Source organism: Pseudophryne corroboree, chromosome 5, assembly GCF_028390025.1.
Source record: "Pseudophryne corroboree isolate aPseCor3 chromosome 5, aPseCor3.hap2, whole genome shotgun sequence".
In the NCBI taxonomy this organism is placed as follows: Eukaryota; Metazoa; Chordata; class Amphibia; order Anura; family Myobatrachidae; genus Pseudophryne; species Pseudophryne corroboree.
Genome location: NC_086448.1, coordinates 203,804,273 through 203,827,097, shown reverse-complemented (window position 1 = coordinate 203,827,097; position 22,825 = coordinate 203,804,273). Strand labels below are relative to the sequence as shown.

Below are 22,825 nucleotides of genomic sequence, written 5' to 3'. Positions count from 1 at the left end.
GTCTGCAGTAAAAAGGTTGACCGTGTCAACCATGAAAAGGTCAACACATAAAAGTCGACTTGAAAATGGTTCACACAAATAAGTCGACATTGAGTTTGAGGATTTTGGGGTGTCAATATTTATTTAGTACATGGACCCTCATTTAGTGTACCACGTCCCCTTGCTAAGCTCGCTTTGCACGCCAGCTTTACGTTCCCAATCGTAGTCTAAGTGGATGGTAAAAGTATGAGATGGTTATAAAAATTAAACAATGAAAAACTCACGTCGACCATATGCTGAGGTGGCCACTGTCATGTCGTACTTTTGATTCATGTCAACCTAACGTATGCCGACCAATAGTGATCACACTATTGACTGTCAAACTATAGCCCGGATACTGCCTGCATTAACTCCTGGGGATTACACTGTAACACAACATTGCCCAGCCAACAAAATCTCCTACTGTTTAATGATGACCAGGACAACATTTTTAACTAGTTAGACTTGGGATGAAATGTAATAGCCTGGCAGATGCAGGCACTGGCATGAATCCCAAGAGACTGACCAGTGTTTTAAAGTAGTATATAATTTTAATGGAAAAATAATGTATGTTTTGAATTTTAAGTTACTGCTGCTTTAAAACATCTGGCCGACTCAGCGGAACAGCAAAGATGCCTGTATCTCACCGGCTATTACATTTTTCCCTTGGACTCCTAAATTCTATTCCTTTACAATAATTTATCGCTCAAAGAAGTCTTCGGAAAAAAAAAAATCCTATATTCTAATATCGGTGTTATTACTATGGTGGCCAATGGAGGTATGCTACACCTTTGTCATATTAAGTAACGCACACTGGCACATAACGCTTTCCACTAAGCGGCTGAAGTGAGTCACTCGGAAAATTGTCCTTTCACTATAACCTCACTACAAATGTGATACGCTTGTAAGCCTAAGCATGGCACTCCACAAGTACTTTGTGGCACAGAGCTATCCTGATTATCTTGAAGACTAGCATGCATTTTCAGTGGTAAAGCCACACATTACCTTTTCTGTCTGATTTCTGTGCTGGGATGGAAGATGTGGGGATAGGCAGTTTTGACAAAGCTGATGCTCCATTTGCGTCAAATGACTTCTTTGGAGGAGGGTGATCAGGCTGTACTGTAAGAGTACTAGAAGGAACAGTGCTTGCGGCAGCAGACTGGTGAACCACCGGCTTAATTGTGTGCTGCACAGGGGCCGCACTACTGTGAGTCTCTGTTCTGGGGAGTCTGTAGTCTCTATCATTGTGCCGGCTTGTCTGAGACAAGATGTTCTGTGGAAGCATACTGCTGGCGTCATTGGAATGTTTCTCATCCACTGATTGGAGATTTTCATGGAAGAAAGAAGGAATATGAACAACACTGTTTAAGCCCAGTAATAAATAACATTACAGTTAACGATCTAAAAGTGCATGCATTTTTGAAGACACCCTTGTTCCTTCATAGAGTAAATTAAGTCTTCCAATAAAAATGACAAGAAAGAGGTATGGCTTGCTAGCCACATTTTTTTTTCTCAGTTTAATGGAGCTCAATATACGTTGACATGCCATGAGAAGATCTGTGCTGCTCACTATGGAGAGTCGGGTGTGGGTTGATAGATAGACACCATATGTTAGACATACATTCGGTCGACCGGGTCAAAAGGTCAACACGAAAAAGATTGACAATACATAATGTCGACAGGGTCAAAAGGTCGACATGAAAATGGTCGACAAAAAAGGTAGACACCATTTTTTGGCATTTTTGTGGTTAGTGTGAATAGTGGTTTTGACCGTCAACTTTTTGTACTGTACAGTTTTCATGTCGACCTTTTGACCCTGTCAACCTACTGATGTCTAACGTATGGTGTATATCTATTGACTGTCTAACTAAACACTGTCTATCATCCAGATACCGGAGAGTCACCATCCTATGAGAACATTGCTACAAGCCTAAATTATAACTACAAGATAACATACTACCTTAAATTTGACAATTTACATATTATGCAGGTCACCATAATCAAAAAGAATTTCTTAACACACAAAACGGTTCAACTGATTCAAAGACTAGGGATTTCAGAATAAATAACCAGGTTAGGACCAGATTATGTTTGACCCTTAATAAGAAGGTACAATCTGTTTCTAAGAATTGTTACATTAGCCCATTTTGAACTATTTCTTAGTCTATCAGCTTTCTGCTTCTAAAGAACCTTTGTAGGACAGATAAAGCTTACATTTGGTAGCAAAATTAAAAAGCTGTAAAAAGAAATAAGATTTTACTTACCGGTAAATCTATTTCTCGTAGTCCGTAGTGGATGCTGGGGATTCCGTAAGGACCATGGGGAATAGACGGGCTCCGCAGGAGACAGGGCACTTTAAGAAAGAATTAGGAATACTGGTGTGCACTGGCTCCTCCCTCTATGTCCCTCCTCCAGACCTCAGTTAAGGAAACTGTGCCCGGAAGAGCAGACAGTTCAAGGAAAGGATTTTGGAATCCATACCAGCCACACCAATCACACCGTGTAACTCGTGATAAACTTACCCAGTTAACAGTATGAACAACAACAGAGCATCAGACAAACCTGATACAACCATAACATAACCCTTATGTAAGCAATAACTATATACAAGTATTGCAGAAGAAGTCCGCACTTGGGACGGGCGCCCAGCATCCACTACGGACTACGAGAAATAGATTTACCAGTAAGTAAAATCTTCAGTAACTCGGAATCCTCCAAGTCACGAGTAGCCACAGGCACCACAATAGGTTGGTTCATATGAAAAGATGACACCACATTTGGCAGAAATTGCGGACGAGTCTGCAATTTGGCCCTGTCCATATGGAAAACCAAATAGGGGCTTTTATGTGACAAAGCCGCCAATTCTGACACACGCCTAGCCGAAGCCAAGGCTAATAGCATGACCACCTTCCACGTGAGATATTTTAACTCCACGGTTTTAAGTGGCTCAAACCAGTGTGATTTCAGGAAATTCAACACCATGTAAAGATCCCAAGGTGCCACTGGGGGCACCAACGGGGGCTGAATATGCAGCACTCCCTTTACAGACGTCTGAACTTCAGGTAGAGAAGCTAGTTCTTTTTGAAAGAAAATGGATAGGGCCGAAATCCGGACCTTAATGGACTCCAATTTCAGGCCCAAAGTCACTCCCGACTGTAGGAAGTGAAGGAAACGGCCCAGCTGGAATTCCTCTGTAGGGGCATTCCTGGCCTCACACCAAGCAACATATTTTCGCCGTATACGGTGATAATGTTTAGCCGTCACGTCCTTCCTAGCCTTTATTAGCGTAGGAATAACCTCATCCGGAATCCCTTTTTCTACTAGGATCCGGCGTTCAACCGCCCTGCCGTCAAACGCAGCCGCGATAAGTCTTGGAACAGACAAGGTCCCTGCTGCAACAGATCCTGCCTTAGAGGCAGAGGCCATGGGTCCTCAGCGAGCATTTCTTGCAGCTCTGGATACCAAGTCCCTCTAGGCTAATCCGGAACGATGAGTATTGTTCTCACTCCTCTTTTTCTTACGATTCTCAGCACCTTGGGTATGAGAGGAAGAGGAGGAAACACAAACCGACTGGAACATCCACGGTGTCACCAGTGCGTCTACAGTTATCGCCTGAGGGTCTCTTGACCTGGCGCAATACCTCTGTAGCTTTTTGTTGAGGCGGGATGCCATCATGTCCATCTGTGGCAGTTCCCACCGACCAACAATCTGCGCGAAGACTTCTTGATGAAGTCCCCACTCTCACGGGTAGAGGTCGTGCCTGCTGAGGAAGTCTGCTTCCCAGTTGTCCACTCCCGGAATGAACACTGCTGACAGTGCTCATACGTGATTCTCCGCCCATCGAAGAATTCTGGTGGCTTCCGCCATCGACACCCTGCTCCTTGTGCCGCCTTGGCGGTTTACATGAGCCACTGCGGTGATATTGTCTGATTGAATCAGCACCGATTGGTTGCGAAGCAGGGTCTCCGCTTGACTTAGGGCGTTGTATATGGCCCTTAGTTCCAGGATATTGATGTGAAGGCAAGTCTCCTGACTTGACCACAGCCCTTGGAAACTTCTTCCGTGAGTGACTGCCCCCCACCCTCGGAGGCTTGCATCCGTGGTCACCATGACCCAGTCCTGAATGCCGAACCTGCGGCACTCGAGAAGTTGAGTACTCTGCAGCCACCACAGAAGAGACACCCTGGCCCTGGGGGATAGGGTGATCAGCCGATGCATCTGTAGATGCGATCCAGACCACTTGTCCAACAGATCCCATTGAAAAGGTCCTTGCATGGAACCTGCCGAAGGGAATGGCCTCGTATGACGCCACCATCTTTCCCAGGACTCTCGTGCAGTGATGCACCGACACCTGTTTTGGTTTTAAGAAGTCTCTGACCAGTGTCATGAGTTCCTGAGCCTTCTCCGTCAGGAGAAAAAACTTCTTCTGGTCTGTGTCCAGAATCATGCCCAGGAAGGGCAGACACGTCGTAGGATTCAGCTGCGACTTTGGAATATGCAGAACCCAGCCGTGCTGTTGTAACACTTCCCGAGAGCGTGCTACACTAATCAGCAACTGCTCTCTGGACCTCGCCTTTATGAGGAGATCGTCCAAGTATGGGATAATGGTGACTCCTTGCTTTCGCAGGAGCACCATCATTACTGCCATTACCTTGGTAAATATTCTCGGTGCCGTGGACAGACCAAACGGCAACGTCTGGAATTGGTAATGACAATCCTGTACCACAAATCTGAGGTACTCCTGATGAGGTGGATAAACGGGGACATGAAGGTAAGCATCCTTTATGTCCAGAGACACCATAAAATCCCCCTCCCTTGCGATGACAGCTCTGCGCGATTCCATCTTGAACGTGAACTTTTCAAGTATATGTTCAGGGATTTTAAATTCAATATGGGTCTGACCGAACCATCTGGTTTCGGGACTACAACATGGTCGAATAATAACCCCCTCCTTGTTAAAGGAGGGGGGGGGGGGGGGGAAGCCGGCAGGGCCTTCAGTGAGGAGGCAACTTCTCAAAGTCCAGCTTGTATCCCTGAGACACAATATCTATTGCCCAGGGATCTAACAGGGAGTGAACCCACTTGTGGCTGAACTTACGAAGGCGTGCCCCCACCGGGCCTAGCTCCGCCTGGATTTTCTTAGAGGCCGGGGAGGACTTCTGTTCCTGGGGACTAGCTGTGTTGTGCAGCTGGTTTCCTCTGCCCCCGCCTCTGGCAAGAAAGGACGCACCTCGGACTTTCTTGTTTCTTTGTTCGAAAGGCTGCATTTGATAATGTCGTGCTTTCCTAGGCTGTGCAGGAATATAAGGCAACATATCAGAATTACCAGCTATAGCTGTGGAAACCAGGTCCGAGATCCCTTCTCCACACAATCCTCAGCCTTCCATATGCCTCTTAAGTCGGCATCACCTGTCCATTGCATATTCAACAGGACACGTCAAGCAGAAATCGACATAGCGTTGACTCTAGAACCCAGTAGACTAATGTCTCTTTGGGCATGTTTTATATATATATATATATATATATACCTTAAGACAGCACCTTTAATATATATATATATATATATATATATATATATATATATATATATATATATATATATATATATATATATATATATATATATTACATACATACATACTAGGGTCTCAATCTCTGCTGATAAGGTACCTGTCCACGCTGCCACAGCGCTATAAACCCATGCCGACACAATCGCCGGTCTGAGTAGTGTATCAAAATGTGCAAGCTATCTGCAGGATCCCTGAGGATAGCTGTTAAATCAGGGCTACCTTTTGGGCAAACGTGACACCCTGGTGGAAGATTCCCATCACATCCTGGCCCTAGTGGGGAAAGGATACTGCCTGAGAATTCTTTGTGGGAAGCTGCAGTCTCTTGTCTGGAGATTCCCGCTCTTTTTCCTCATGAGAGGAGGGAAATTTACCTCAGCTTTCTTCCCCTTAAAATGTGTACCCTTGTGTCAGGGACAGATGAGTCATTAGTGATATGCAAATCATCTTTATTACAATAATCATATATTGAATACTTTTCTGCCATTTTGGCTGTAACTTTGCATTATCGTAGTCGACACTGGAGTCAAACTCCGTGTCGATATCAGTGTCTATTATTTTGGATAGTGAGCATTGTGAGACTCTGAAGGTCTCTGCGCCATAGGGACAGACCTGGGTAGATTTCCTGTCTGTTCTCTAATCTTTTGTGCAATAAATTCACCTTAGCACTTACACATATCCAAACAGGTGTCGGCGTTGTCGACGGAGACACCCTCTCACACACATTAGCTCCATCTCCTCCTTAGGGGAGCCTTTTACCTCAGACATGTCGACACACACGTACCGACCCACCACACACACAGGGGATGCTCTATTTGAAGACAGTTCCCCCACAAGGCCCTTTGGAGAGACAGAGAGAGAGTATGCCAGCACACACCCCAGCGCTATATGACCCAGGAATCACACAGTAACGCAGTGTTAACCCAGTAGCTGCTGTATATTGTTTTTACGCCAAATTTATGTGCCCCCCCCTCTCTTTTTCACCCTCTTCTATCATGCTTCTGCAGGGGAGAGCCTGGGGAGCTTCCTCTCAGCGGAGCTGTGGAGAGAAAATGGCGCTGGTGAGTGCTGAGGAAGAAGCCCCGCCCCCTCAGCGGCGGGCTTCTGTCCCGCGATTTTGTGTAAAATAATGGCGGGGGCTCATGCATATATACAGTGCCCAACTGTATACATGCCCACTTTGCCAAGAGGTCTCTAATTGCTGCCCAGGGCGCCCCCCCCCCCTGCGCCCTGCACCCTACAGTGACCGGAGTGTGTGGGTGTAATGTGGGAGCAATGGCGCACAGCTGCAGTGCGCTACCTCATATGAAGACAGGAGTCTTCTGCCGACGATTTTGTAGTCTTCTTGCTTCTCTCGCCGGCTTCTGCCTTCTGGCTCTGCGAGGGGGACGGCGGCGCGGCTCCGGGATCGGACGACCAAGGGTGAGTTCCTGTGTTCGATCCCTCTGGAGCTAATGGTGTCCAGTAGCCTAAGAAGCACGACCTATCCGCAGTTAGTAGGTTTGCTTCTCTCCCCTCAGTCCCACGTAGCAGAGAGTCTGTTGCCAGCAGATCTCTCTGAAAATAAAAAACCTAACAAAATACTTTATTAGCAAGCTCAGGAGAGCTCACTAAAGTGCACCCAGCTCTGTCCGGGCACAGATTCTAACTGAGGTCTGGAGGAGGGACATAGAGGGAGGAGCCAGTGCACACCAGTATTCCTAATTATTTCTTAAAGTGCCCTGTCTCCTGCGGAGCTCGTCTATACCCTATGGTCCTTACGGAGTCCCCAGCATCCACTAGGACGTTAGAGAAAAATAAATTGCTCCCTTGTAATATCAAGAAGCTGTACTAGTTACATTGGATAAGATCTACTTCATTAAACACTAAAGGGGAGTACCCACGGAGCGATATTCTAAGCAATCTGACTAGATTGCTTAGAATATCAGCATGATCGCTCAGTGTGTAGCCCCCTCAGCGATAGCGATGCGCGGCCCCGCACATCGCTATCGCTGCTGTTAGATTGGCCTGCATGCAGGCCAATCTAGCGGGTCGCTCACTTCACCCGCTGGGGTAAGTGAGCGGCCCCCCCGTCTCCCCCCACACGCTCAGCACAGATCGCGCTGTGCTGAGCGGCAGGAGAGATGTGTGCTGAGCGGTTCGCTCAGCACACATCTCTCCTGCATCGGCCCGTGGGTACTGGGCTTAAGGGCACTTAATTATTTTATCTCGCCCGATGTCCAATCTAAAGTAACGCGAGATCGTGGGGAGATATTTAAAAGTTCTTCTATCGAGCTGATCGCACCCAGAGAGGTCAGGTTTAGCCGTGTAAAGCAGCTAAACCTGGCCAAAGTTATGAGCGCGATGCGTAAAGTACCATTTGGGTGCTCAAGCGGGTCACTTTTCGCTCCTTTTATGCTCACCATCCACCGGGAGGCGTGTTTGGGGTGGTTGGATGCTAGCCAAAATACAGGCGATGGCAGCTGATTGCGCCCCTAACGGAGCAACAATTGAATAGTGGCAGTTGGCGCCGCAGAAATTGAATATTGCGGAAGGTATAGATAATGCCAAACAACAAACTTACAGTATGGCCATTTTAGTTTTAAACATTATTGTTACTACATTTGAAACTACAATTTATTAAGGCATATTACAGCTTTCGGTTTTAACTTTTTTTTGAAGCAGCTATCAGCAAATGTTAGAGACCTTCTAAAAACGATCAAATGTAATAGCCGATTGGTTGATTGCCTGGCAAATATCATTAAACCATTAACAGTGATCTCTTGATAACGAGAAACAGAACAGACCTAAAATATCTGTCCCCTATCCTCTAAAATATCTGTCCACTACCCCATCACGGTCACCCATTCTTGGAAGAACTCCTGTAGGCATCAATTACACATCATTAGCATTTCCCAGCAATCTCAAATAGCAAAGTGACAAAATGGTTAGCATTACTGTCACAGTGCTGGGGTCATGACACTACCTGTGTGGAGATTTTAGGGTGATCCAGTTTAGGGAAACTGACTAACCTCAAATGCGACAGGAACAGATTTGAATGGTTTACTATTCTCTGGAACACACTACGTAATATGAGTGTTTAGACACGCTAGGTTACTAAGGGGGAAATGTACTAAGCAGTGATAAAAGCGGAGAAGTGAGTTAGTGGAGAAGTTGCCCATGGCAACCAATCAGCATTGACGTAACATTTAGAATTTGCATACTATAAAAGTATACAGAGCAGCGGATTGGTTGCCATGGGCATTTTCTCCACTGGCTCACTTCTTCGCTTTTATCACTGCTTAGTACATGTCCCCCTTAGTCAGGATAGTTATAATAATCCTGTAATGTAAACATGCCGACAGGATATGTGTGTGTGTGTGTGTGTGTGTGTGTGTGTGTGTGTGTGTGTGTGTGTGTGTGTGTGTGTGTGTGTGTGTGTGTGTGAAATAGAGAACGCAAGCAAGAGAGGAAAGCTGTAGAACCTGTAGTATAATACTGTAAACATCTGCTTTAAGGATTTGAAAACCTTTTTCAATCATGTAATCAAATTTGGCAACTTGCCTGACCAGAAATATTTAGTACTGAAAGGCCTCTGGATCACTTACATATACATGATTGCTTGGGCCTTTAAACCTGTTATTTACAAATGGATTTCTTTTTATTGAAATTTCAGTGTTATCAGAACACCTTCATATTTTAATGCCAGTTTTACAAACCAGCACTAATCTTATACATTCACATTTCATAAGACTATGGTGTAGCTATAATACAATACAACGCAGAGTTGTCACAGACTGCAAGAAGCGATAGCATTTTTCAGTAGCATTCGACATACAAAATCAAGCAAAAACGCAATGAGCAAATACAGAGGAAGACATCAAAATATCCACTTAACAAAAAGAACACCTTTAGGCAAAAGAGAAAAGTTCACATATCAATGAAACCAAATCAAATGACAGTATTCATTCAGAAGGGAGAAATGATCAATTTCCCCTAAAACGGCTTGTTGGGGTTTGATCACAAACACCCATGCCGCTGACTAAAGAAACCTAGCTACACCCTAACAAACAGGAACAGCCCAAACATGGATTGCCAGGTAAGCCACTGTGCATTCAAATTCTCCATACATCCAGCTTATATAACAAAGCCGGATCTTGAAAAACATGGCTTGGTTTTGGGGAGGAGTATTCCTTTAATTTTTTCTACACACCATTATTTGTTCCATACACATACTCGCGCCTTTCCACCTATCACTACAGAATACTTTAACAGTTTTAATAGCATCCCTAAACATGTTCCCATCAATATTCAGTATATATTTACACTGGAGCTGCCAGAAGCACCAGGGAGCACTGAAAATGAACGTAAAACGTTTCAAACTAGTAAAAATGATTCCATAGCAAAGATTAATGCAGAGATTCCACAATCACAGTGTCCTGCCCTACAAATCTCTAGAACATCCAAAGAGGCTTCAACTCACCTGTAGCTGTGGCTTGCATTGCTTCTCTTCTATAGTCTCTGTCTTTAGGGAAACTATTAACCGCCACTTTACTTGACTCTTTTTGGCGTTGTTCTCTGCATGGAAATGGGAACAAAAGTAGATTCAAATCTCTAACAAACCTTCCAGGGCAGTGAAATGCAAACCAACTCTGCCAAGAAATATAAAACAAACTGGAAATTGGACAAAGTACTAAAAGGCCAATATGTAAACGTGGTCACATCTGTATTTATCTCTTTATTGGAAAGCTGTAGCCAACCGTTCTCCTCAACCACTCAATGCATTTAATGGAAGCAAATAATGATGAAAACCACAAAAACATCATTCTGTTTTCTAATATCCAGTTTTATATGAAGACTGTGCGGATATTAAAAAATTACAGTTATACATCTGTCTGGAAGCCAGTTATCCAGAAAACAAACCTAGGTCTTGAGTATTCTGGGTAACAATTGTCCTTCTGCTCCACAGGATATTTCTGTCCTCCCTGAGCTCGCCTTAGGACACCCATATTACGATTTGACAGGTTTTACCGCCCCAGTCAAAATCTTCACCCTCCCCTGGCTTCTCTAATATTTAACCAGTCAACTGGCTAATATTTTTCCCAAAAACCACTCAGAAATAGTCATTTTTTTTAAAGGACTGAATGAGGTTAAGAAAATCTATCCAATAGTAATTCACAGAATATATATATATTTTTTTTTTTTACAAGCATCAGTACAATCATCAATGGTTGGGACAGGCTATGACTATCAAAGGTAGTCTGACCTTACTCGACATGCAAATTGGCAACAGCGCTTAAAAAAATTATATTATATTATATTATATTATATATATATATATATATATATATATATTTATTTTATTTTTTTAAGATTACACTCACAGCTTCAGTATCTTATCAGGTGTCACTCCGTAATAGCCAACAGGCCAAGCAATAAGAATTCACAAGGTATAGGCACTCACCAAATATTCCAGATAAAAATGGATTTAATCAATCACAGCAGCATCAAAATTGGCAAACGGCTAATACAGGGTCGACGCTTCGGTCCCTTAGTGGACCTTTGTCAAGAACACCAACAGTGCAGCCTATTACACTGATGGTATTATTTATTAGATCTTTATATTTTAAAATATACCTATACCCTAAGCGCAGTGCTTTTTCTTTGGAAAATATATATATCTATATTTATATCCATCAAGGAATATGGCGAGAAAGGCAAAAGGTTCCTCAGCCCTTGGCCACAAGGACTCTACGTAGGTGGTTGAGCGCTATATCGCATTTGTTACTGCTAGGAAAGACATCCCGGTCGTTACTGAATTTAGGCAAAACGTCGACACTGTCATGATGATTAAATTGTGCATGTCAGCAGTTCTGGTGTGTGTTATGCTGGATGACTTAAAACTACACAGGGATCTGCCTACAGAATGGCCAACTGGTAAAGTTAAACACATTTAATCTGGCTCTTGACAAGTGTGCCTAGTTGTGATGTCATTGTCGGCGTGCCGCTTAACGGGTCGGACGGCATCAGACACATCGTCTGTACACACAAACAGATGCACTATGGAATATGTCGTTCATTGGTTGATCGAACATCATATTGTGTAGTGTGAACGTAGCATTAAGCTGCAGTTAGAGCTTAGACAGAAATGCCATGTCACTCACTCGCATTAATTACATTTTATATGTAAACATCTTGTACCATATCAGGTTAACACTGCATGTTGGGTAAACAGTGAATGGATATTTGTGTGATAGATAAAAATAAATTAAATTCACTATTTTGCACAAAGGCATGTGTTTGCAGTTTAAAAGGACAACACCAACCAGCCGCTGATTTTTTGTTTTACTTCCAGCCATGCCGCACTGTCAAACATGTTCAGGTTGTCCCTTTACCAGCTTCTCTTTTCTTGCAGTTTTGCAATTGGTTGTCAGCCAGTCACAAAAACCATAATAAAGAGGATTTTTCTGTTTGCTGCATCATGACGACAATGGATGACTTACAAATGTATCAGTGGTTCCCTTTTAATCTTGAGACACAGATCTAGTACAGGTTGAGTATCCCATATCCCATATCCAAATATTCCGAAATACGGAATATTTTGAGTAGGACTGAGATAGTGAAACCTTTGTTTTATGATGGGTCATTGTACACAAACTTTGTTTAATACACAAAGTTATTAAAAAAAAAAGAATTTACTTACCGATAATTCTATTTCTCGTAGTCCGTAGTGGATGCTGGGCACTCCGTAAGGACCATGGGGAATAGCGGCTCCGCAGGAGACTGGGCACAAAAGTAAAGCTTTAGGACTACCTGGCTCCTCCCCCTATGACCCTCCTCCAAGCCTCAGTTAGGATACTGTGCCCGGACGAGCGTACACAATAAGGAAGGATTTTGAATCCCGGGTAAGACTCATACCAGCCACACCAATCACACCGTACAACCTGTGATCTGAACCCGGTTAACAGCATGATAACAGAGGAGCCTCTGAAAAGATGGCTCACAACAATAATAACCCGATTTTTGTAACAATAACTATGTACAAGTATTGCAGACAATCCGCACTTGGGATGGGCGCCCAGCATCCACTACGGACTACGAGAAATAGAATTATCGGTAAGTAAATTCTTATTTTCTCTGACGTCCTAGTGGATGCTGGGAACTCCGTAAGGACCATGGGGATTATACCAAAGCTCCCAAACGGGCGGGAGAGTGCGGATGACTCTGCAGCACCAAATGAGAGAACTCCAGGTCCTCCTCAGCCAGGGTATCAAATTTGTAGAATTTAGCAAACGTGTTTGCCCCTGACCAAGTAGCTGCTCGGCAAAGTTGTAAAGCCGAGACCCCTCGGGCAGCCGCCCAAGATGAGCCCACCTTCCTTGTGGAATGGGCTTTTACAGATTTTGGCTGTGGCAGGCCTGCCACAGAATGTGCAAGCTGAATTGTACTACAAATCCAACGAGCAATAGTCTGCTTAGAAGCAGGAGCACCCAGCTTGTTGGGTGCATACAGGATAAATAGCGAGTCAGATTTTCTGACTCCAGCCGTCCTGGAAACATATTTTCAGGGCCCTGAATACGTCCAGCAACTTGGAGTCCTCCAAGTCCCTAGTAGCCGCAGGTACCACAATAGGCTGGTTCAAGTGAAACGCTGAAACCACCTTAGGGAGAAATTGAGGACGAGTCCTCAATTCTGCCCTGTCCGTATGAAAAATTAGGTAAGGGCTTTTATAGGATAAAGCCGCCAATTCTGAGACACGCCTGGCTGAAGCCAGTGCCAACAGCATTACCACTTTCCATGTGAGATATTTTAAGTCCACAGTGTTGAGTGGTTCAAACCAATGTGATTTTAGGAACCCCAAAACTACATTGAGATCCCAAGGTGCCACTGGAGGCACAAAAGGAGGCTGTATATGCAGTACCCCCTTGACAAACGTCTGAACTTCAGGAACTGAAGCCAGTTCTTTCTGGAAGAAAATCGACAGGGCCGAAATTTGAACCTTAATGGACCCTAATTTTAGGCCCATAGACAGTCCTGTTTGCAGGAAATGCAGGAAACGACCCAGTTGAAATTCCTCTGTAGAGGCCTTCCTGGCCTCGCACCACGCAACATATTTACGCCAAATACGGTGATAATGCTGTACGGTTACATCCTTCCTGGCTTTGATCAGGGTAGGGATGACTTCATCCGGAATGCCTTTTTCCTTCAGGATCCGGCGTTCAACCGCCATGCCGTCAAACACAGCCGCGGTAAGTCTTGGAACAGACAGGGTCCCTGCTGGAGCAGGTCCCTTCTTAGAGGTAGAGGCCACGGGTCCTCTGTGAGCATCTCTTGAAGTTCCGGGTACCAAGTCCTTCTTGGCCAATCCGGAGCCACGAGTATAGTCCTTACTCCTCTCCTTCTTATGATTCTCAGTACCTTGGGTATGAGAGGCAGAGGAGGGAACACATACACTGACTGGTACACCCACGGTGTTACCAGAGCGTCCACAGCTATTGCCTGAGGGTCCCTTGACCTGGCGCAATACCTGTCTAGTTTTTTGTTGAGGCGGGACGCCATCATGTCCACCTTTGGTTTTTCCCAACGGTTCACAAGCATGTGGAAGAATTCTGGGTGAAGTCCCCACTCTCCCGGGTGGAGGTCGTGTCTGCTGAGGAAGTCTGCTTCCCAGTTGTCCACTCCCGGAATGAACACTGCTGACAGTGCTATCACATGATTTTCCGCCCAGCGAAGAATCCTTGCAGCTTCTGCCATTGCCCTCCTGCTTCTTGTGCCGCCCTGTCTGTTTACGTGGGCGACTGCCGTTATGTTGTCTGACTGGATCAGCACCGGCTGACCTTGAAGCAGAGGTCTTGCTAGGCTTAGAGCATTGTAGATGGCCCTTAGCTCCAGGATATTTATGTGAAGTGATGTCTCCAGGCTTGACCACAAGCCCTGGAAATTTCTTCCCTGTGTGACTGCTCCCCAGCCTCGCAGGCTGGCATCCGTGGTCACCAGGACCCAGTCCTGAATGCCGAATCTGCGGCCCTCTAGAAGATGAGCACTCTGCAACCACCACAGGAGAGACACCCTTGTCCTTGGTGACAAGATTATCCGCTGATGCATCTGAAGATGCGACCCGGACCATTTGTCTAGCAGATCCCACTGGAAAGTTCTGGCGTGGAATCTGCCGAATGGGATTGCTTCGTAAGAAGCCACCATCTTTCCCAGGACCCTTGTGCATTGATGCACTGAGACTTGGCCTGGTTTTAGGAGATTTCTGACTAGTTCGGATAACTCCCTGGCTTTCTCCTCCGGGAGAAACACCTTTTTCTGGACTGTGTCCAGGATCATCCCTAGGAATAGAAGGCGTGTCGTCGGGATCAGCTGCGATTTTGGAATATTGAGAATCCAACCGTGCTGGCGCAGCACTATCTGAGATAGTGCTACCCCGACTTCCAACTGTTCCCTGGATCTTGCCCTTATCAGGAGATCGTCCAAGTAAGGGATAACTAAAACTCCCTTCCTTCGAAGGAGTATCATCATTTTGCCCATTACCTTGGTAAAGACCCGGGGTGCCGTGGACAATCCAAACGGCAGCGTCTGAAACTGATAGTGACAGTTCTGTACCACAAACCTGAGGTACCCTTGGTGAGAAGGGTAAATTGGGACATGTAGGTAAGCATCTTTGATGTCCAGAGACACCATATAGTCCCCTTCTTCCAGGTTTGCAATCACTGCTCTGAGTGACTCCATCTTGAATTTGAACCTTTGTATGTAAGTGTTCAAGGATTTTAGATTTAAAATTGGTCTCACCGAGCCGCCCGGCTTCGGTTCCACAAATAGTGTGGAATAGTACCCCTTTCCCTGTTGTAGGAGGGGTACCTTGATTATCACCTGCTGGGAATACAGCTTGTGAATGGCTTCCAATACTGCCTCCCTGTCTGAGGGAGACGTCGGTAAAGCAGACTTTAGAAAACGGCGAGGGGGAGACATCTCGAATTCCAATTTGTACCCCTGAGATACCACCTGAAGGATCCAGGGGTCCACTTGCGAGTGGGCCCACTGAACATCTTGAGACGGGCCCCCACCGTGCCCGAGTCCGCTTGTAAAGCCCCAGCGTCATGCTGAGGACTTTGCGGAGGCGGGAGAGGGCTTTTGTTCCTGGGAACTGGCTGTTTGCTTAAGCCTTTTTCCTCTCCCTCTGCCACGGGGCAGAAATGAGGCGCCTTTTGCCCGCTTGCCCTTATGGGGCCGAAAGGACTGCGCCTGATAATACGGCGTCTTCTTAGGTTGAGAAGCTACCTGGGGTAAAAATGTGGATTTTCCAGCAGTTGCCGTGGCTACCAGGTCTGATAGACCTACCCCAAATAACTCCTCCCCCTTATAAGGCAATACTTCCATGTGCCTTTTAGAATCCGCAACACCTGATCACTGCCGCGTCCATAAACCTCTTCTTGCAGAAATGGACAGCGCGCTAACTCTTGATGCCAGTCGGCAAATATCCCTCTGTGCATCACGCATATATAGAAATGCATCCTTCAAATGCTCTATAGTCAGTAATATACTGTCCCTATCTAGGGTATCAATATTTTCAGTCAGGGAATCCGACCACGCCACGCCCGCACTGCACATCCAGGCTGAGGCGATTGCTGGTCGCAGTATAACACCCGTGTGAGTGTATATACATTTTAGGATATTCTCCAGCTTTCTATCGGCAGGTTCCTTTAGGGCGGCCGTATCAGGAGAGGGTAGCGCTACCTGTTTAGACAAGCGTGTGAGCGCTTTATTCACCCTAGGGGGTGTTTCCCAACGTGCCCTATCCTCTGGCGGGAAAGGGTATGATGCCAATAACCTTTTAGGAATTATCAGTTTATCGGGGGAAACCCACGCCTCATCACACACTTCATTTAATTCCTCGGATACAGGAAAAACTACAGGCAGTTTTTTCTCACCAAACATAATACCCTTTTTAGTGGTACTTGTATTATCAGAGATATGCAATACATTTTTCATTGCTTCAATCATGTAACGTGTGGCCCTAGTGGAAGTCACGTTTGTCTCCTCATCATCGACACTGGAGTCAGTATCCGTGTCTGTGTCTGCCATTTGAGGTAACGGGCGTTTTAAAGCCCCTGATGGCGTTTGAGACCCCTGGACAGGCACAAGCTGAGTAGCCGGCTGTCTCATGTCATCAACTGTCTTTCGTAAAGAGCTGACACTGTCACGCAATTCCTTCCATAAGCTCATCCACTCAGGTGTCGACTCCCTAGGGGGTGACAACTCTATAATAGGCAATTGCTCCGCCTCCATCTCATTTTCCTCCTCAAACATGTCGACACAATCGTACCGACACACCGCACACACACAGGGAATGCTCTGATAGAGGACAGGACCCCACTAGCCCTTTGGGGAGACAGAGGGAGAGTATGCCAGCACACACCAGAGCGCTATATATATATATATATATATATATATATATATATATATACACACACACACACACACACACACACACAGGAATACCACTATAAAATGTGCTTTTCCCTTTATAGCTGCTGTTATTATTAAAACTGCGCCAAATTAGTGCCCCCCTCTCTTTTTTACCCTTTTCTGTAGTGCAGGACTGCAGGGGAGAGTCAGGGAGACGTCCTTCCAGCGGAGCTGTGATGGAAAATGGCGCCTGTGTGCTGAGGAGATAGGCTCCGCCCCCTTCTCGGCGGCCTTTTCTCCCGCTTTTTGGCGAGTTCTGGCAGGGGTTAAAATACATCCATATAGCCCTGGGGGTTATATGTGGTGTATTTTTGCCAGCCAAGGTGTTTACATTGCTGCTCAGGGCGCCCCCCCCTAGCGCCCTGCACCCTCAGTGACCGAAGTGTGAAGTGTGCCTGAGTAACAATGGCGCACAGCTGCAGTGCGCTACCTTGTTGAAGACTGATGTCTTCTGCCGCCGATTTTTCCGGACCTCTTCTTGCTTCTGGCTCTGTAAGGGGGCCGGCGGCGCGGCTCTGGGACCGAGCTCCGAGGCTGGGCCTGTGTTCGGTCCCTCTGGAGCTAATGGTGTCCAGTAGCCTAAGAAGCCCAAGCTGGCTGCAAGCAGGCAGGTTCGCTTCTTCTCCCCTTAGTCCCTCGATGCAGTGAGCCTGTTGCCAGCAGGTCTCACTGAAAATAAAAAACCTAAAACTAAACTTTCACTAAGAAGCTCAGGAGAGCCCCTAGTGTGCACCCTTCTCGGCCGGGCACAAAAATCTAACTGAGGCTTGGAGGAGGGTCATAGGGGGAGGAGCCAGTGCACACCAGGTAGTCCTAAAGCTTTACTTTTGTGCCCAGTCTCCTGCGGAGCCGCTATTCCCCATGGTCCTTACGGAGTTCCCAGCATCCACTAGGACGTCAGAGAAATATTGTATTAAATGACCTTCAGGCTGTGTTTATAAGGTGTATATGAAACATAAATGAATTGTGTGAATGTACACACACTTTGTTTAATGCACAAAGTTATTAAAAATATTGGCTAAAATGACCTTCAGGCTGTGTGTATAAGGTGTATATGTAACATAAATGCATTCTGTGCTTAGACTTGGGTCCTATCATCATGATATCTCATTATGGTATGCAATTATTCCAAAATACTTCTGGTCCCAAGCATTTTGGATAAGGGAGACTCAACCTGTAATACATTTACTAGCTATTTAAAAAAAAAAAAAAAAAAACACAAACATTAAAAAATATAAAATTAAGATCAAACATAGCATAACATCAGACAAATGTTTACCTCTCAAGCCACTCTTTTGGTTTCTCCCACTGCGATACCTCTGTTCTGCAGTTATAATAGTACTTCTTGCCAGAAGAGCTAATATGCTCAGACCAATCATCTGCTGGATCATAGGCCTACAAGGAAGCAAACACAATAATAATAATAATAATAATAATAATAACAATAAAAAAAATGTTTGAACATGTGAGAAGTTCAACAATACCCCCATTATTATTCAAACACTATTTTTGATATGGAGCATGAACATATAGGTTAGTGTTCTCAAGGCAAGTATATATAAAAAGATGCATAGGGTCTACTGAGCCCATATGGAGTTGAAATTCCTTCATCTTGAGAACACCAAGCTTTACCTACAGATGTGCCCTTATACATTTTGCCTCAAAGTTCCATATAGTGGGAGATGCCTGGCATGAGAGAGCCGACATCTCTCGTGCAGCTCCATTAGCGCCGGCTGTCATTTTGTCACAAATGTGTCTTATTCGCATCACTATCACAAGCAGACTCAGCTGATTAAAATAATATGCAGCACGTCTATATTCTGGGGCGACCACGCCTGTAACAGCATACAAAATGCTAAATTACAGTGTTTTCTAGGAAAACATTTTGTATACAGCCGCACACAGAATACAGGCAAGCCACATCATTTTAAAATCAGAAAAACTCCTTGTGCGTCTTATTCACATAGTTTTAATGGAATAAACACAAAGACGCTCAGCACTACCACGCCATGGTATGACTAAAAGGGCTGTTTAACGTGATGGGAGGCTACCTGTAAATGGACACATCTGTAGGAGTAAATGCTACACCAAAATGGATAATATACATTGTTGCTGATAGAAAACCAACCATAAAACCTACGCAAGCCACTAACAGGTATGGGTCGTTGGGTCGACACCACTTAGGTCAACAGTCATTAGGTCGACCACTATTGGTCGACATGCATTAGGTCATCAGGGTCACTAGGTCGACAGTCGTTAGGTAGACATGGTCAAAAGGTCGACATGATTTTTTTCTTTTCTTTTTTTGGTGTCGTTTTCTTCGTAAAATGACGGGGAACCCCAATTACTGCACCATGTCGCTTCGCTCGCCATGCTTCAGGCAAGGTGTTTCGCTCCGCTATCGCTGTGCTCGGCACAGGTTACAGTTCTCAATTGTAGTCCACGTGGATCGTAAAGTATGAAAAAGTCCAAAAAAGTTTAAAAAATGTGAAAAACTCATGTCGACCTTTTGAACTGTTGACCTAGTTCATGTCGGCCTAATAACCATGTTGACCTAATGCCTGTCGACCAATAGTGGTCGATCTAATGGCCGTATCCCCCACTGACAGCAGCTCTTTTTCTTTAATGTATATAACCCTTCCACACTGGAATCAATTATCACCATGTACAGGATGTAGTTACAATCCCAGCAGTCAGCAGACCGACGCCGGGATCCTGGCTGCTAGAATGCCGGCAGGAGGCAGAGGGCTATTCCCACTCTTGGGGAATAGAACCTGTGGCAAGCGCAGCAACATCATGCAAGCACGTGGAGAACATCCAATATTGCCCTGGTCAGTGTTGAACCTAAGGCTTCAATGCTGTGACGAAGCAAAGCAAACCATCACGCCACCAGGTAGTTTGTGTTAACTATAGAGATTGTGTAGGACAGAGGTGGGAAACCTCCAGCCCGCGGGCCGTATAAGGCCCACAAAGCAGTTTGTTCCGGCCCACCCGCTTGTGTCGGTGAGAAACGCCGCTGCTCAGTCCGGCGGCGGCGTGTCTCAGCTGTCAGGGCAGGGAGGATAGCGCAGCTATGTCCGGCGGCAGGTAAAATCTAAAACCAGCCGCCGGTTCATGAGCCAATCAGAGCTCGCGGACCGGCAGCCAATCAGGAGCCGCCGCTGCCGGACTGTGAGCTCTGATTGGCTCACGAACCGGCGGCTGGTTTGAAGTCCTACACGCCGCCCGACAAAGCCGCGCTCTACTCCCTGTCCTGACCCCCTGACATGCCGCTGGATGGAGCAGCAGCGGTGATTAGCACAGTGGGGTGGGGGGGCACATGTGTAGCACATACCATTTTTACTGGCCACACCCATTATTTGGCGCGCACTCAGTACCTCTAAGGGGCAGGGTAATTTTTAAGTTGAGAATTTTTGTATGGCCCCCGAAGGATTTTATAAATATCCGAATGGCCCTTGGTAGAAAAAAAGGTTCCCCATCCCTGGTGTAGTATATAGAAAAAAAGATATAAATATATTTTTATCAAATTGCGTAAAAAGACTACATGAATACATACAAATACATTAGTCACAAGAATGCATTTTGGTCAAACTATAGCTTACAGAATCAGAAGTTTTGCTTGGAGTAGAAGAATGTGAATTTGAGCTATGAAGAGAACTGTGGTTATGTGAATTTTCTTGCGGAGAAAAACTGGTCCCTATAAAAACAAAGAAAAAAAAAAGCCAATGATTACGCGTCTCTACAACAACAAAATAAAATGCTGTGTATAATTCCATGGACAGCATTTCAATAAAATGCTCAACGTTTATAGACATGGCTGACTGCAAATCATCCAGACTTGTTTATTAACAGTTATTTATAAAAGGACAACATATTCCATAGCACTTAATTGTAAACAAACAGTAATAAACAGACACTGGGTATTGACAGACAGAAAGCGGCAAGACTACCTTGGGACCGCAAGAGTAGAAAGTGCTTAGTGGGCAATATCTCCTATATATTAGCCAAGATCTGTGACTTTGTGACTCATTTGCCAACGCTGGGCAGAGTGAAGCCACAGATGTGGCCTAATATATAGGAGAATAGGATAATACATAGGAGAATAGTGTGTGTGTGTGTGTGTGTGTGTGTGTGTGTGTGTGTGTGTGTGTGTGTGTGTGTGTGTGTATATTTAACAGTGAATGTGCGGAGAGAGCAGCGGCGGCGGTAGCAGGGTAAGGCTCAGCACAAGCACCGCCCCCTCGCCGCCAGCAATTGGACTCATGGTGGAAGATGGCCCTGTGATTGGCCGCCCGTGCTGCTAGCAGCGCAATTATGGTCTCCCGCTGGGTCCCCGCTCTCTTAGGCGGACGCTGCCGGTCACTGCGCTGAGAGGCGACGGAGAGTCTGGTAAGATGCCCATGTGCACTGTCCCGACACTGAGCCCCCTCCCGGTCCACAGACTCCTCACCCAGTCCCCGCTATATAAAGGGAGCCGAGGATGGTCTGTACCACGCAGACCACACCCCTGCGTCATCCTGAGCTAAATGAGAAACATCCTCTCCCTGCTCTACATGACCTGGGGCACCAACTACATGTCCGCCAGCGCAGTGACTGCCAGCGTCCGCCTGAGAGAGCGGGGACCCAGTGGGAGCCAATCACTGCGCAGCTAGCAGCACGGCTGGCTAATCACAAGGCTGTCTTCCACCATGAGTCCAATGGCAGGGGGCGATTCTATTAATTCTCCTATTCTCCTGTGTATTCTCCTATATATTAGGCAACATCTGTGACTCGACTGCGCCCAGTGTTGTGACTCCGCCCAGCATTAGCAAATGAGTCACAGTCACAGATCTGGGGTAATGTATAGGAGATACCTACCTCCATCCCACGCACAGCACCCACGCACCCGCTGCTATACCACCCACAGCACCTCATGACCCCGTCCGCCGCACTCCCGCACCTGCCCCTCACCCATCCCTTGTACCACCGGACCCCTAACACCACCCGCTGCACCACCAGACCCCCAACACCACCCGCTGCACCAACGAACCCCTAACACCACCCGCTGCTCACCGGACCCCTACCACCACCCGCTGCTCACCGGACCCCTAACACCACCCGCTGCTCACCGGACCCCTAACACCACCCGCTGCTCACCGGACCCCTAACACCACCCGCTGCTCACCCGCCCCTTCCCCACCCACACCGCCTCCGGTACCCCTCCCACATTCACAACAGCCCTGCACCTGCCCCACCCCCAGCACCTCCACTGCTCCCCCACCTGCAGTGCCTCCGGACCCCATATCCCATCCACCGCACCTGCCCCTCCCCCCACCCCTCACTCACCCGCCGTGCCACCGGACCCCCAACACCACCCGCGGCACACCTGCCCCTTCCCCACCCATACTGCCTCCGGAACTCCTCCAACATCTGCCCCACCCCCAGCACCTCCACCCCACCCCCATCCACCGCCCCACCCTCTCCCGACCCCCTCTCCCATCCGCACACACCCCCGCATCCGCCCCCCCTTCACCCGCAGCATCTACACACCCTCTCCCATATGCGGTCACCCCTGCACCCACTAAATTCTGTACAGAGTGCACTACAGCTGCTGTTCACGCCCTCACAAGGGGCTACGCCCCCTTCAACATCGGACGCCCTTTCGTCGTGCAATATGTAACCACTAACATTAGACTTTAAGGTAATACCCCATATCATATAAATATTGCCCAGCCAAAGGATGCTCAAGGGTTACGGGGGGCGTAGTCCCTTCCGACGGTGTGAAGAGCACCTAGTTCACAATTAACAGC

The 22,825-nt window shown here is 46.4% G+C and overlaps 1 protein-coding gene across 8 annotated transcripts in view; it reads right to left on the bottom strand.

Annotated features, from left to right (window-relative positions):
• The window catches only part of WAC (WW domain containing adaptor with coiled-coil), a 170,706-nt gene that overhangs the window by 82,132 nt on the left and 65,749 nt on the right, over positions 1 to 22,825 (bottom strand). For 6 of the 8 annotated variants that reach the window (XM_063922027.1, XM_063922026.1, XM_063922021.1 and 3 more), the window contains 4 exons: positions 20,639 to 20,733; positions 18,316 to 18,431; positions 10,048 to 10,142; positions 1,024 to 1,335 (listed from right to left, as the gene is read on the bottom strand). In XM_063922027.1, the coding sequence (XP_063778097.1) occupies positions 1,024 to 1,335; positions 10,048 to 10,142; positions 18,316 to 18,431; positions 20,639 to 20,733 (618 nt within the window). The remainder of the gene's footprint in view (positions 1 to 1,023; positions 1,336 to 10,047; positions 10,143 to 18,315; positions 18,432 to 20,638; positions 20,734 to 22,825) is intronic. The other 2 variants (XM_063922028.1, XM_063922029.1) reach the window with 1 other exon arrangement.